The sequence below is a fragment of the Erpetoichthys calabaricus genome, chromosome 17 (assembly GCF_900747795.2).
Source record: "Erpetoichthys calabaricus chromosome 17, fErpCal1.3, whole genome shotgun sequence".
NCBI classification, from domain to species: domain Eukaryota; kingdom Metazoa; phylum Chordata; class Cladistia; order Polypteriformes; family Polypteridae; genus Erpetoichthys; species Erpetoichthys calabaricus.
The window spans coordinates 20,730,999-20,743,173 of record NC_041410.2 but is presented as its reverse complement, the minus strand read 5'-3'; the positions used below and the strand labels follow the sequence as shown (position 1 = coordinate 20,743,173).

Below are 12,175 nucleotides of genomic sequence, written 5' to 3'. Positions count from 1 at the left end.
AGGGAATTTAAAGGTCACGGTACACACTACTATTACTGCGAGTTTCATATGTTGCCTTATTGGCACCCTATTTAATAAGTTTGGCTTCTTTTTAGACAGACCTTGTATATCCTGCACAGTGTCTGAGGAAAGCGGGAAAAATCAAAGACACCACCCCAGCCCCCCAACCCACAAAATTGTTTTTTATGTTACCTTTGGGCCAACGGTAATGCAGTATTATTATGTCCTGTACCCGCAGGATTTACAACAACTTCTTTAAACAGTCCATTAGACTGCTAAACTCTTGCTAAAGAAACTTTAAAAGAATTCTCCTTTTTAGTGTATGCATATTTTACATAATCTTAACACTGCGTTAAGTGTACAGTAATCCCTCGCTATATCTCGCTTCATTTTTCGCAGCTTCACTCTATCGCATATTTTATATGTAAGCATATCTAAATATTTATCGCGGATTTTTCACTGGTTCGCAGATTTCTGCGGACAAAGGGTCTTTTAAGTTCTGGTACATGCTTCCTCAGTTGGTTCACCCAGTTGATTTCATACAAGGGACGCTATTGGCAGATGGCTGAGAAGCTACCCAATCAGAGCACGTATTACGTATTAAATAAAACTCCTCAAATATATTGTGAACAGGGGGGATGTTCACACACCTAGAGGATACAGACGCTCCTCTAAAAAATGCTGAAAGCCTACCTTCACATTGCTCCCTTCCTTGCTGGCCTTACTTGCGGCTGCTTTGTTGCGCGGTGCTTCGCATACTTAAAACCCCAAACAGCACCTATTGATTTTTGATTGTTTGCTTTTCTCTCTCTCTCTCTCTCTCTGACATTCTCTGCATGTTTGCTTGCAGTGTTTGAATAACGTTCCTGTCTCTACAACCTCCTGTGTTTCTGTGCAAATCTGTGATCCAAGCGTGACAATATAAACATAACCATATAAACATATGGTTTTTACTTCGCAGATTTTCACCTTTCGCGGGGGTTTCTGGAACGCAACCCCTGCGATCGAGGAGGGATCACTGTACTTGTTTTGTTATACCTTCTGTGAAAGTGTTTATTTGATATTTAGACTTCAGTCTTCACACATTATCCACTTCATGTCAACATTTTGTCATTATTACTATAACATGAGAAACATTTCTGTTTTAGTTTTGTGTTCAACATTTCTTGCTTCACATTTGCTGTCATCCCTCATTCACAGAGATCACTGGAATCACAATGTATTCCATTAATTACCATATACAATTCCAGACACCTAACTCCCAGATACACAGACTTCAGCTGTGAGAATTTTGTGTCCGACTTCAGCTGCCTCGGTGGGGTATGGGTGAGCAGGCCACCCGTTGCCAGTGCTGACCGACACATTTGCAAAACAAAGGCGCCGATGAGGAGGTGCGAGGTAATTTAAGGTGGCCCGGCATTACAGATATTTTCATAGGCTTAAGGAATTCTAGTGTTAAGAAATGCTGAAATAAATAAGTTTAGATCCTTACAGTAAATAAAGTGATATCAGAGTTAAAACAATCTTAACTCTTTAATTCACTATCTGCATGTCAGTGTGGGAGAGCTTGAACTGACCCTTGTGACTTTCATTTTATCTAGTAACTTTGATTTGCTTCATGGGAGATGTGAAAATATAAAACACTACATAAGCTAAACGCTGCCAAAGGAATACAGTAAAATCTACAGCTGACATGTCAAATTCTAGAATGCTCAACCATGGAAACCCATTTCAAGAAGCTCCCTGATGCTGCTTCCAGAGGCAGTTTGGAACTTGTGCACTTCACCACATGGTGGCCCCATTCTGTGAATCTGTGTGGTTTACCACAATAATAGCACTTACAATTGATCGGGGCAGATCTAGCAGGGAAGAAGTTTCATGTACTAGCTTGTGGCAATGGTAGCTGCATGTGCAAGTCACCGAGCCGTTCAGTTCCACTTATTCAACTTCCACAATGTTTGTCAAGGGGATTGCATGGCTATGCGCTTGATATGCACCTGTTAACAATGAAACAATTGAACTCGAAAATTTGGAGGGGTGTCCACATATTTTTGGCCATACAATGTAAGTTATTGTAAAATGCAGCACAAATACATGTGACACAGAAAAATCAAGCGGTTCAAGTTGAGTGTTAATTTGGGCAAAGAAGCAAATTTTAGGATGCAATGCACACTCCCGTCTGGTCTAAGTTTAAAAAGCAGGGGATAGGTTTCGAAAATGAAGAGTTAACCTAAAAATTGATTTAATGTATGACCAAAATAAAAAAAAAAATGTGGGAACATGTCCCTGTAGCCCCAGACTTGGAGGGAATATAGGCTTGAGCAGATTTGTGGAAAAAGAAATTTAATGTAAATAAATGTAAAGAACTGAACACTGGGAGTTAAAAGGCTACATCTGCATACTCAATTGGGTTAAAATGAGTAGAATGCAAGTCAACGGAGGGTATGATGAAGATATATGATGTACTAGTGAGGCCTCCCCTGAAGGACAGTGTCCAGTTCTGGTCTCCATATTACTAAAATAAAAAAACAAACATAGCAGCACTGGAGGAAGTACAGGGAAGAGCAACTAGACTGATTTCCAGGACTGTGAGGATTGAACAAAGACTAGAGAAGTCGAACTTTGTCAATTTAAGCAAACAGATATTAAGAGGTGATATAAATGAGGTCTTCAAACTTATGAAGGGAATTAGTACAGTGGATCCAGGCGGTTACTTTAAAATAAGTTCAACAACAACAAGGGGACAGATGGAAATTTGTTAAGGGTAAATTTTGCACAGACATTAGTTTTTCTTAACACAAAGATTCAAAGACATATGTAACTTGTGACCAAGTACTGAGGTAGAGAGTAGAACTTTGGGGACCTGCAAAAACTGACTTAATGTTAGCATGTGGAAGGCAGGTGAATAGGATTGATGAACTTTCCTTGACTGAGTGGCCCGTTAAACATTTTAATTTTTCTAATGAAGGGACACGACTTACAGTTCCACCTTGTGCACAATTAAACTCATTATATTTGTACACTACATCCCAAATATGTTTAAAACGTGGCTCTTCCACATTTATACAATGACACACTCATCAACTCAAACATTCTATGCAGAAGTTCCAGGAAATTATTTTCAACATGCTATACTGAACAACTTCTCTCTTCTGTGTAAAATATTTTTGAAGAGACAGTACGCGACTTAGAATAAAAAAAAAAAATAATAAAAAACAGAATCAAGGGCACATCAGATAAAATTGACAACTAGCATGTACAACCAAACAAGTTTAAAGGCAAAGCAAAAGCAAAGCAAAAGAAAAAGTTCTGGGCACACTACACTGGGAATGACGTCTGTTAGTTGAGAATGACTTTAAATGTCATTAAATATAACCTTTTCACAGTTTATGAAAAACCAGAGGAGTCTAAAGTTATGTGGGATTCTGACACTGCAGCTAGTAGGTCGAGGTCTCCAGAACTCGTATTCAGTTTTCTCTGTTATAATTGACCATAGACCCTCCAGAGGTTTACTTTCTCCAGGAATGCTGCTGACAAGAGTTTTTTTTATCCTCTCCTCCGCTAGTTCAACAATTTATTACTGGGCAGATACTGCTAGTTTCCATTTAGGTTTGTTTTCTGTCTTAACAAATCTGTGTCTTTTTTTTTACTAATTCTTTATTTAATAATTTGTAAAATCTATACTTGCATTTTACCAAAGAACTGGTTACAGCACTATGTACCTGCACTCAGTGAAGAACAACACACAAGAATAAACTGAACTGAAGCAGTAAAATGCATGCCAGGCCATCTTTGACAGAGCTATGGATTCAAAAGGACAATAAGGCACCACACAGATTAAGCTCACCCTAACTTAAACCACTGTGATTACAAAAAAAAAAATGATTTAGGCACAATCCAACAAACATTACCCGACTACTACACAGCTACCTGGCCACTGCCACTACAAAGTCTGCACTTTTAAACTCAAGCCCCAAGACATGCTGGCCTAATTAATATCTGGTATTGAAATATATTTTTGGTGATCCAATCATTGTAGCTCTTGACCACAAAAAAAGCACTTGTGACCAGATCATTTAGCACAAATTCAGAAATGGTTCAGAAACTGACAGCAACCTCATTTACCTCTAATGTAAATGCAAAAGCATTTTCTATCTGCATACTAGAACCACATAAGCAGAACTTTGCATTAGAAAGGTGACATCAGATCTCTGCCCAGAGACATTTTAAGGCCAGATGTAAATAATATCCAGACAGAAAATAAATGTTAATGCCAGGTGTAAACAACAACAATATTTATTTATATAGCACATTTTCATACAAATGACGTAGCTCATAGTGCATTACAGGATGAAGAAAGAGAAAAAGACAAAATATAAAAAATAAAATTAGGCAATACTAATTAACAGAGAATAAAAGTAAGGTCTGATGGCCAGAGAAAACAGAAAAAAAAAAACTCCAGACACCTGGAGAAAAAAAAATAAAATCTGCAGGGGTTCCGAGGCCACGAGACCACCCAGCCACTGCTAGGCATTGTACCTAACATACTGTAAAAGACCTCAATCAGTCCACATGGTTATCAGGCTTTACACGGAAGAACTTGATGATGATGATGATGATGATCATGGTCTCTAACTTTCGCTCTCTTTCTTTCCTAGGACACGAAGCGGAAGCAGACAATGGCCGACGGTGAGATGGACCGCATTGTCAAAAAACTCCAGGCCCTCGATATCCAGAATCAGAAACTCCTGTTCAGACGAAGGCACCTGAGGGATTTGAAGGCTTATCTACTGGAAAAATCACTCCCTGACATCTGAAATCGTCACAGCAAATTGCGGTTCAGTAACATCAACTCCATGCCATGCCGCTCACTTTCAAGGCCAAGTCAGTTTTACCCCCGTTCCTTGATGAGGAACATGGCCTGTTTCAGCTATGCAGGCAGGGGTTTAAGGCTAGATCACCTCCATCGACACAGGCAAGCATCTAGACCCTGAGGCACAGTGGCTGCTGCTTTTCATTCCGGCCACTTTCTTGATTAAGGATCCAATCATTAACGTTAATGGAGAGTACAGTTTTGCCTTGATTTTTATTTTCTTTCAATCTGTTTAATATTTTTTTTTTTTTTTAAACAACAGTAACACAATAATGAGATGCAAAGCGAGCCAAACAGATGACCGGGCTAACTGAGATACCTTTTGCACCTGAGTCTTTCATACAATTATCTATCTCAAGAAAATATCTAAAAAGAAAAAAGGGAAGGTCTGAGAAACATTGACCTGCGATGATCTGCAAAGCAACAGAATGGTGATTTTAGAAAAAAAGAAAATCAGTTTTGGAAATGACTGGTGTGACAGAATGAAATCACTAACAAGTAGAAGAATTAAAGAACGGGTTTCATTAACAGCTAAATAGGCGATTGAGTGGAGTGAAAATGGTGGCCCTCAGGACAGCCTGAGACTCCTGAGTCAGCTGGTTATCTATTGGCCTCCTTCGCCTCTCTATTTTGTTTGGCTACCATTTAAGGGAAAAAGGTATATAAGTAATTCAGTTATAATTAAGGCAAAAAAGTCTTTTATTTATCAGCAATAACTTCAATAACTAGGCTCAAGACAATACAGCCATCACTGCTAAGGCTTAAGCTCATATGCAGGTGGATGAGCTTATTCTGTCCTAGATAATGGACTGTCTGCCCTGAAAACTGCATTTTGTGAGGCTCTGATATGGAAGGAAGAAACACTGGAGCACCACAAGGAAAATAGTCTTATCTCCGTATCTCTTTACTCTGTACATCTCAAACTATAAATACAGGTAAAATTCTGTTACAACGAGTATCTTTACAACAAAATTTTCATTACAACGAAGTATTTTTATGGTCCCGACAGTTTCCCCATATGACACAAGTCTATAGAAATCTCGTTACTATGAAGTACATTCAGCAGATACTTTCATTATAACGAAGTGACCCCTGAAACGCTTGAATGAATCATCCACCGAGCAGTTAGTTCTGTGGTCGCAGCTCAGTTGTGCACAACGATCCCCAAACAGAAACACTGTAAAAAAAAATTTCTTTCTTCGGACTTTCATCATACTGTTTTTTTTTGCTGTTTTTGTTTTTGGTGGTTTTCAGTGATACCTTTTGCTTATCGCTCGTCAACATTTGAAAAACAACCATTGGAATTTAACTCATTGTCACCCTCCTATAGAAACGGCAGACACGACAAAATGATAACAGTTCATATTAGAGAAAAAAAAAACTTTACATTTTTGCAGCCCTCAATTGCGGCAAAAAGAAAAAAGACATTGCCAGTGAATTTTGGATTTTCGCCATCCACCCTGTCAACTTTCTTGAACAACCGAGCAAATAAAGAAGAAAAATCTCGGGCTGCAAACGTATGCGAACTGCATTTGAAGACGTCGAAAAAGCAGTTTATGTGGTTCAGTGATGCTCGTTCAAGAAACATTCCTATTAATGCGGCACTCATTCAAGAAAATGTGGACAGCACGCCAAAGAGTGTCCTGAAGTGCGATCACCACATCTGTGGAAGACTGTTTATCTGTTGCCAGAGCAACAGTAGGCTCACAGCTCTGATGCGGCTCAGCACTGAAGCAAACAGAAAAGATCTCGATGGGTGATCCAAGGAACATTGTAAATGCAGGTAACAGGATTACTTGGCCACTAACCTTGTCACAATCCTGCCAGACTGCTGTGTCTGTGTATAGCAGAGTGGCAGATCACGCTACAATAAATAACCGTGCTGTTCCTGTTTCAAGCTGAATAAAGCTGGTGTTGCTAAAGTACTGAGTCTCAGCCTCATGTTTTGGGGTGTAAGACAGGGACTTGTAGTGCGATCACGATCTTTTAGGATTCACTTCTGTGGTGCCTCACTGCAGCTCTGTGTGTCTGCTGTTGCCCTGCCCTGGCAACGGACAAACAATCTTACGCAGATGTGGCAATCACGCTTCGGGACGCACTTCAGCGTGTCGTTCCCATTGGGTGGGGAGTGGGGGGGGGATCTCAAACGAGTTAAGAAACATTACAATATGCAGAAGAAGAAAAGGATGATTCAGCTTCTGAGTGATAACTGTGCTGCCCACAACATGCTTCCGCATTTCGATAATGTTCGCGTTGAATTCATCCCACCCAATTGCACAGCAGTGCTTCAGCCATTGGGTTTGGGCATCATTCGCACCCTGAAAGTGTATTATCACAAGGAAATGCTGAGAAAAATTCTCGTCAGCATAACTTGTAGACAGGAGGAGATTAAAATTAATGAGAAAGAAGCTATTTAAATGATTGCAAATGCCTGGACGCAAGTTGAAGAAAGCACTATAGTGACAAAAACAGAATCTCATTACAACAAAATTTTCATTACAACAAAATATTTTTTAGGTCCATGGCAGTTCTTCATAACGGAATTTTACCTGTATAACACCAGAACATTTTACTTGTAGAAATATTCAGATGATTCGGCACTTATGGGGTGTAATGATAAAGGGGATGAGAAAAGATTACTGGAGTAAGGTGCAGATGTTTGTTTCTTGGTGCAAAGAGAATTGTCTCCATGTTAACATCAGCAAAACCAAGGAACAGGTTACTGACTTTCGTCACATCAAAGTGCATCTATGTCCGGTCACTATTCAGGGAGCGGATGGAAAGGTGGTGCATTGCTACAAAATCTCAGGGGGCAACACCAATGACAGTTTGGACTGGTCTCGTAACTTTCCTTAACTTTATCAGGGCGGATGTTGACTTTTGTCAAAAGGACGGGTTGACGGTGGTAATAAACTGTAAACAGTGGCAAAACTCTCCGTCATGTTTTAGTTGCACTGTCTTTGCTAGAAAGTTAGCTTCATTGGTCTGACCGAAATTCCCCGCGCTCGTGTGAGTAGTGTGGAGCAAACAACAGCAAAAATGGCATTGACATCTGCCGAGAGATCGAAGCGAATGCATAAAGCAAAATACTCAGTTTTGCATGTTATTGCTGAATTGGACTCTGACTTGTTGGATTCCAATTTTGATACCAGTGACTGAAAATGAATGTGAGGTACCAACATCAGCTGATTAGTCCCCAGCTGATCATAGAGCTGAACGGGTTCATGTAGCGGATGCACCTACGATATAGTTCGCCTGGGAGGACCCCCACTTACAATGACAACAAGTACAAATCAGATTGTGATGCACTGCAACTGCGACTGCCGCAGCCGCCCCCTCCGCATTTCTGGTGAACTGGCGGCCACGGCACACATTGCTTTGTGTGATTTTTAGAAAACTGAGTTTTTGGGAAAAAAAAACATTCAGCCCTCAAAGTGTTAAGGAGATTGCGTTCCTCTAATGTGGGATGTGACATCCTTCACATCTTCTACAACTCTGTGATGGCCAGTGAAATTTTCTATGCAGTGGTGTGCTGGGCAGGTAACAACAGTTCAAGAGAGGTCCACCAAATCAACAGGTTAATTAAAAGGGCAGGCTCAGCTATGGGACACACTCTGGACCCCCTGGAGGTAGCAGCAAAGGACAGAATCCATATTACTAACCGAGAATGGTAAACCGGATGGCATGGACACAGGTACACGTCGATGGGACCATGAGACATACTGCGTAGGCACGTACAGCGCGCGTCTCATAGACCGCACGCGAAGTCGTATCCACCGCGAACAAAGGAGTCACGGCCCAAAAACAAAAGAGCTCAACTGACGTGAATGAGAAATGAAGCAACAACGCGCCCATAGCTAACGACTAACGACACAGCCATACAAAAAAGAGGATTCTGCGCTGCAACCCAGAGTCAAACGGAAGAGGCTACGGCGGCCCCACAGGTCCACAATGATACTACGGAAGGCGCAGGCGTCACCGCCATATTGTGAGTGGCACTACTGCGGGGTGAAGTTAGGAGTAATGTGCTGCTTGGGATTGTACAAACGGCTGAACGCTTTACACCGAATTCAAACACAATACAGCTCAACGATACAAACACGAGCCCACCTAGATAAGATCAATGAACGCAGGCGCCTACAACGCGCGTTCGAAATTGCGGAAGCAAAGCAGGCACGGGTTCAAAACGAACAAGCTCGACTGACAGATATACAAACACGAGCCCGGCTGGATAAAATCAATGAACGCAGGCGCCTACAACGCGCGTCTGAAATGCCACAAGCAGAGCGGGCACGGCTCCAAGACGAACAAGCTCGACTAATGTATTTCAGGATACCCAACGCCGGGGGTAGGCGAGCGAAGCGAGCAGGCGGCTGAGCCACCCTTGTTAAAGCCTAACTGAGTGCCATTATGAACAAAAAGCCGAGTGTGTGGTCTTCGGGATTAAAAACAAGCCAAGGACTCCCTAGCAGTTTTACTATGTTCACAAACATGGAGAAGCATCAGCTAACTCCTAAGAATTACCCAGTGCTGAGGACGTGGACCCACCTTGTGCCTGCTGCCCCACTGGCTTTCGTAAGAAGACACCGGCAATACCATATTTTAGCCGTATCACTGGCATATGAGTCCTATTAATCTTTGTCTCGAGAAAATGCTGCACATCCTCTCTCTGACACACCGGCACTAAGCACTTTCAGCCAATGAAATTATTCATCAGAAGTGTGTCAAGAAACTGTACTGGGGCTCCTTTACACCAACAGACCAATACGTCTGCATAATGTCTCACTATGACTGTTGCTGCCAAGTCAGAAGTCTGTTTCCTTTAAATTTTCTTCCTTTTTAGTCATACTGGTGTGTGTTTAGATCATAGAAAGATAAATATATACGTACACACACATACCATGTATTTTTTATTTAATGAGCTTCTGTAAAAAAGCCAAATTCACCCCGAGGACAAATAAAGTTTTATCTATCCATCCATGTCACTACTTACTAATTAAGAAGGCGGCTAACACAAAAAGCTGCAGCCATTACAGCCTTCTGAGTCTGACACCCGTGGACTAGACTAAACAGAATTATTTGAAAAGACGGAGGCTAACGGAAAGGATAAAGAAAAGAACAGGTGCATCAGGATCGTGGCTGGGTCTGTCCTGTTATGGGGAGAAGGCAGCCAGTCAAGAATGCTGCCCCAAGTGGAGTAGTGATGGCACTCACAGGACTGGGTCACTCGTCATGAGAGCCCGAGATACAAGACGGACTGACCAACTGCTCAGAGTGGGCTCCTGCTAATGGCCAAAGGATGGGGGCAGGAGGAAGGAACAGGGCTTGCGGGGCCCTCTCAGATGCTAAGAGATGACAGTGGGGGCACAAATCAGATTTAAAGGGTTAACTGTGCCTAGTCTTCTCATGCTGTGAAAACGAAAAAGGGTGAGCTGAGGAGGCCTCGGTTTCAGAAGGAAACACAAAAGCTCAGAAGTGATATGAGAGCACAGTTTTTACCCTAGCTTTGAACCGGTTTACTGGACTATTTGTCCAACCGAATTTTAACCTCCAGAGAGCCACTGTTTTCACCAAAGATTACTTATTTAAATAACCTGCACTTCACTTTTTCATTTTGGTTGTGGGTCAATAAAAACACTATACACCTTTACACCTGCCTCTTCCTGTGCTGTGTCCTCATTGCCCAATTAATTTCAGTTTCATGACCATTGATGTCCTGGGCTCAAGGGAGTGGGCCAGCTGCTGGAATCCCAGGCATCACGAAACTGCTTAAGGTCTATAGAGATCACTTTATTAGAATGAATGCTACACAGTAGTCCGTGGATTTCGAGACAGGATGAAGGAATGGAGCTTCCTTTCGAAGATCACAGACATGTTCCTTCCTTGTCACTAGGAATTGGCCCGATGTGTATGAGTTTGAGTTTGCGGGGCTATGCTTTCTGTGACCGCGAAACAGAAATGTGGATTCAGATGATGGATCGATGGATGGATGAAGGAATGCTCGGTGTCTGTTCAACCTCGGTATCAATAGGTAATGCAGCACTACTGCTGGCTTTTATGAGGTGAATTTAAAACTAAATTGTTCAAAACAATGGAGGAGAAAACAGCCGAACTTCTATAAGGTAATACTTGTTAAAGATGGCACGGCGCCACTAAAATGCCCAATCTGTCACCGAGTCGATGCGAAGTCGCGGCTAGCCAGCCACTCGCACCCGATGAAACACGCGACGGCTACACAGACGTTGACTTTCGCAACATAAGCAACAAATAAATAACAGTTAAAAAAGGAGACGGGTACCTGCTGTGGAGGAAGGTAACATCTGAAAGTTGGCTTCGGTGGCTTCACGGAAAACATGGTCACGTTAGAAGTGCCCGAAATAAACGCAGTCGTCAGTGGGCACTGCCTTTTGGACAGACACTGGACAAGCAAGTGTTCGGCTTCATCGGAGAGAAATCCCCTCTCAAAGCTCCCATCGATGTAGCAGAATGAAGAGTGTTTCTCCGTCCACTCACTCGGAGTCAAGAGGGAGGAGGAGGCGGAGAAGGAGGAGGGAGTGGGCTGATTCTTCCCCCACTTCGAACACACAGCTCAGGCCGCGAGAGTGTCGTGAGAATTAGCACCCATTGATCGTCTCCATTTTGTCTGTCACTCTGGTTACTTTATCTGGGTGAAGAGACTAAACATCCGATGGACTATAGTGGCATCAATCTGAACTACATTTAGGCGTGAATCCGGGTTTTCCGCACGCCTGACAGCACGGTGGCGCCTCAGCCATTGTGACTGATGAACGTACTACGGCAGCACATGAGGGACAGAAGACACGAGGTCCAAATTCCAGGCGAAACTTAGTGGGCACGCGGAACAACTCACACACCGAACAGAGCGCAAGTCCTGCCGAATGGGAAGACTCCACCGGCAGGCGAGCACTGCAACTTCGGTCCTGTTTCTTTAAAATGAGTCGCTTGAACTGTGGCAGGATGGGATCATGAGCAGTGGTCTATTGCTGCCATCTGCTGGATGGGGGTTATTCCAACTTTCACAAACTGTATTTTCAATCCATCCATTTTTCAATCCACCCAGGGCTTGAAGCGGGGCCGGAGCAAACCGATAAGGTGTATCTGTAGTATTAAAAAACAATATTCCGAAATTAACATTCCAATATAATAATAATAATAATAATAATAATAATAATAATAATAATAACTTAAACAGGTGATTTGTGGCAAATGCACAAAAATATGCTAGCCAAACGTAATACAATTAACTCTGAAAGTATATGTACATTGTATACATCACATAAA

At 42.1% G+C, this 12,175-nt stretch overlaps 1 protein-coding gene across 1 annotated transcript in view; it reads right to left on the bottom strand.

Annotated features, from left to right (window-relative positions):
- Positions 1–11,951, bottom strand: part of mtmr10 (myotubularin related protein 10) — a 105,839-nt gene extending 93,888 nt beyond the window's left edge. Inside the window, 1 exon segment of the mRNA XM_028823539.2 lies at positions 11,172–11,951. Within this exon segment, the coding sequence (XP_028679372.2) occupies positions 11,172–11,228 (57 nt within the window). The 5' untranslated portion in view covers positions 11,229–11,951.
- Positions 11,952–12,175: the final 224 nt, after the last annotated feature.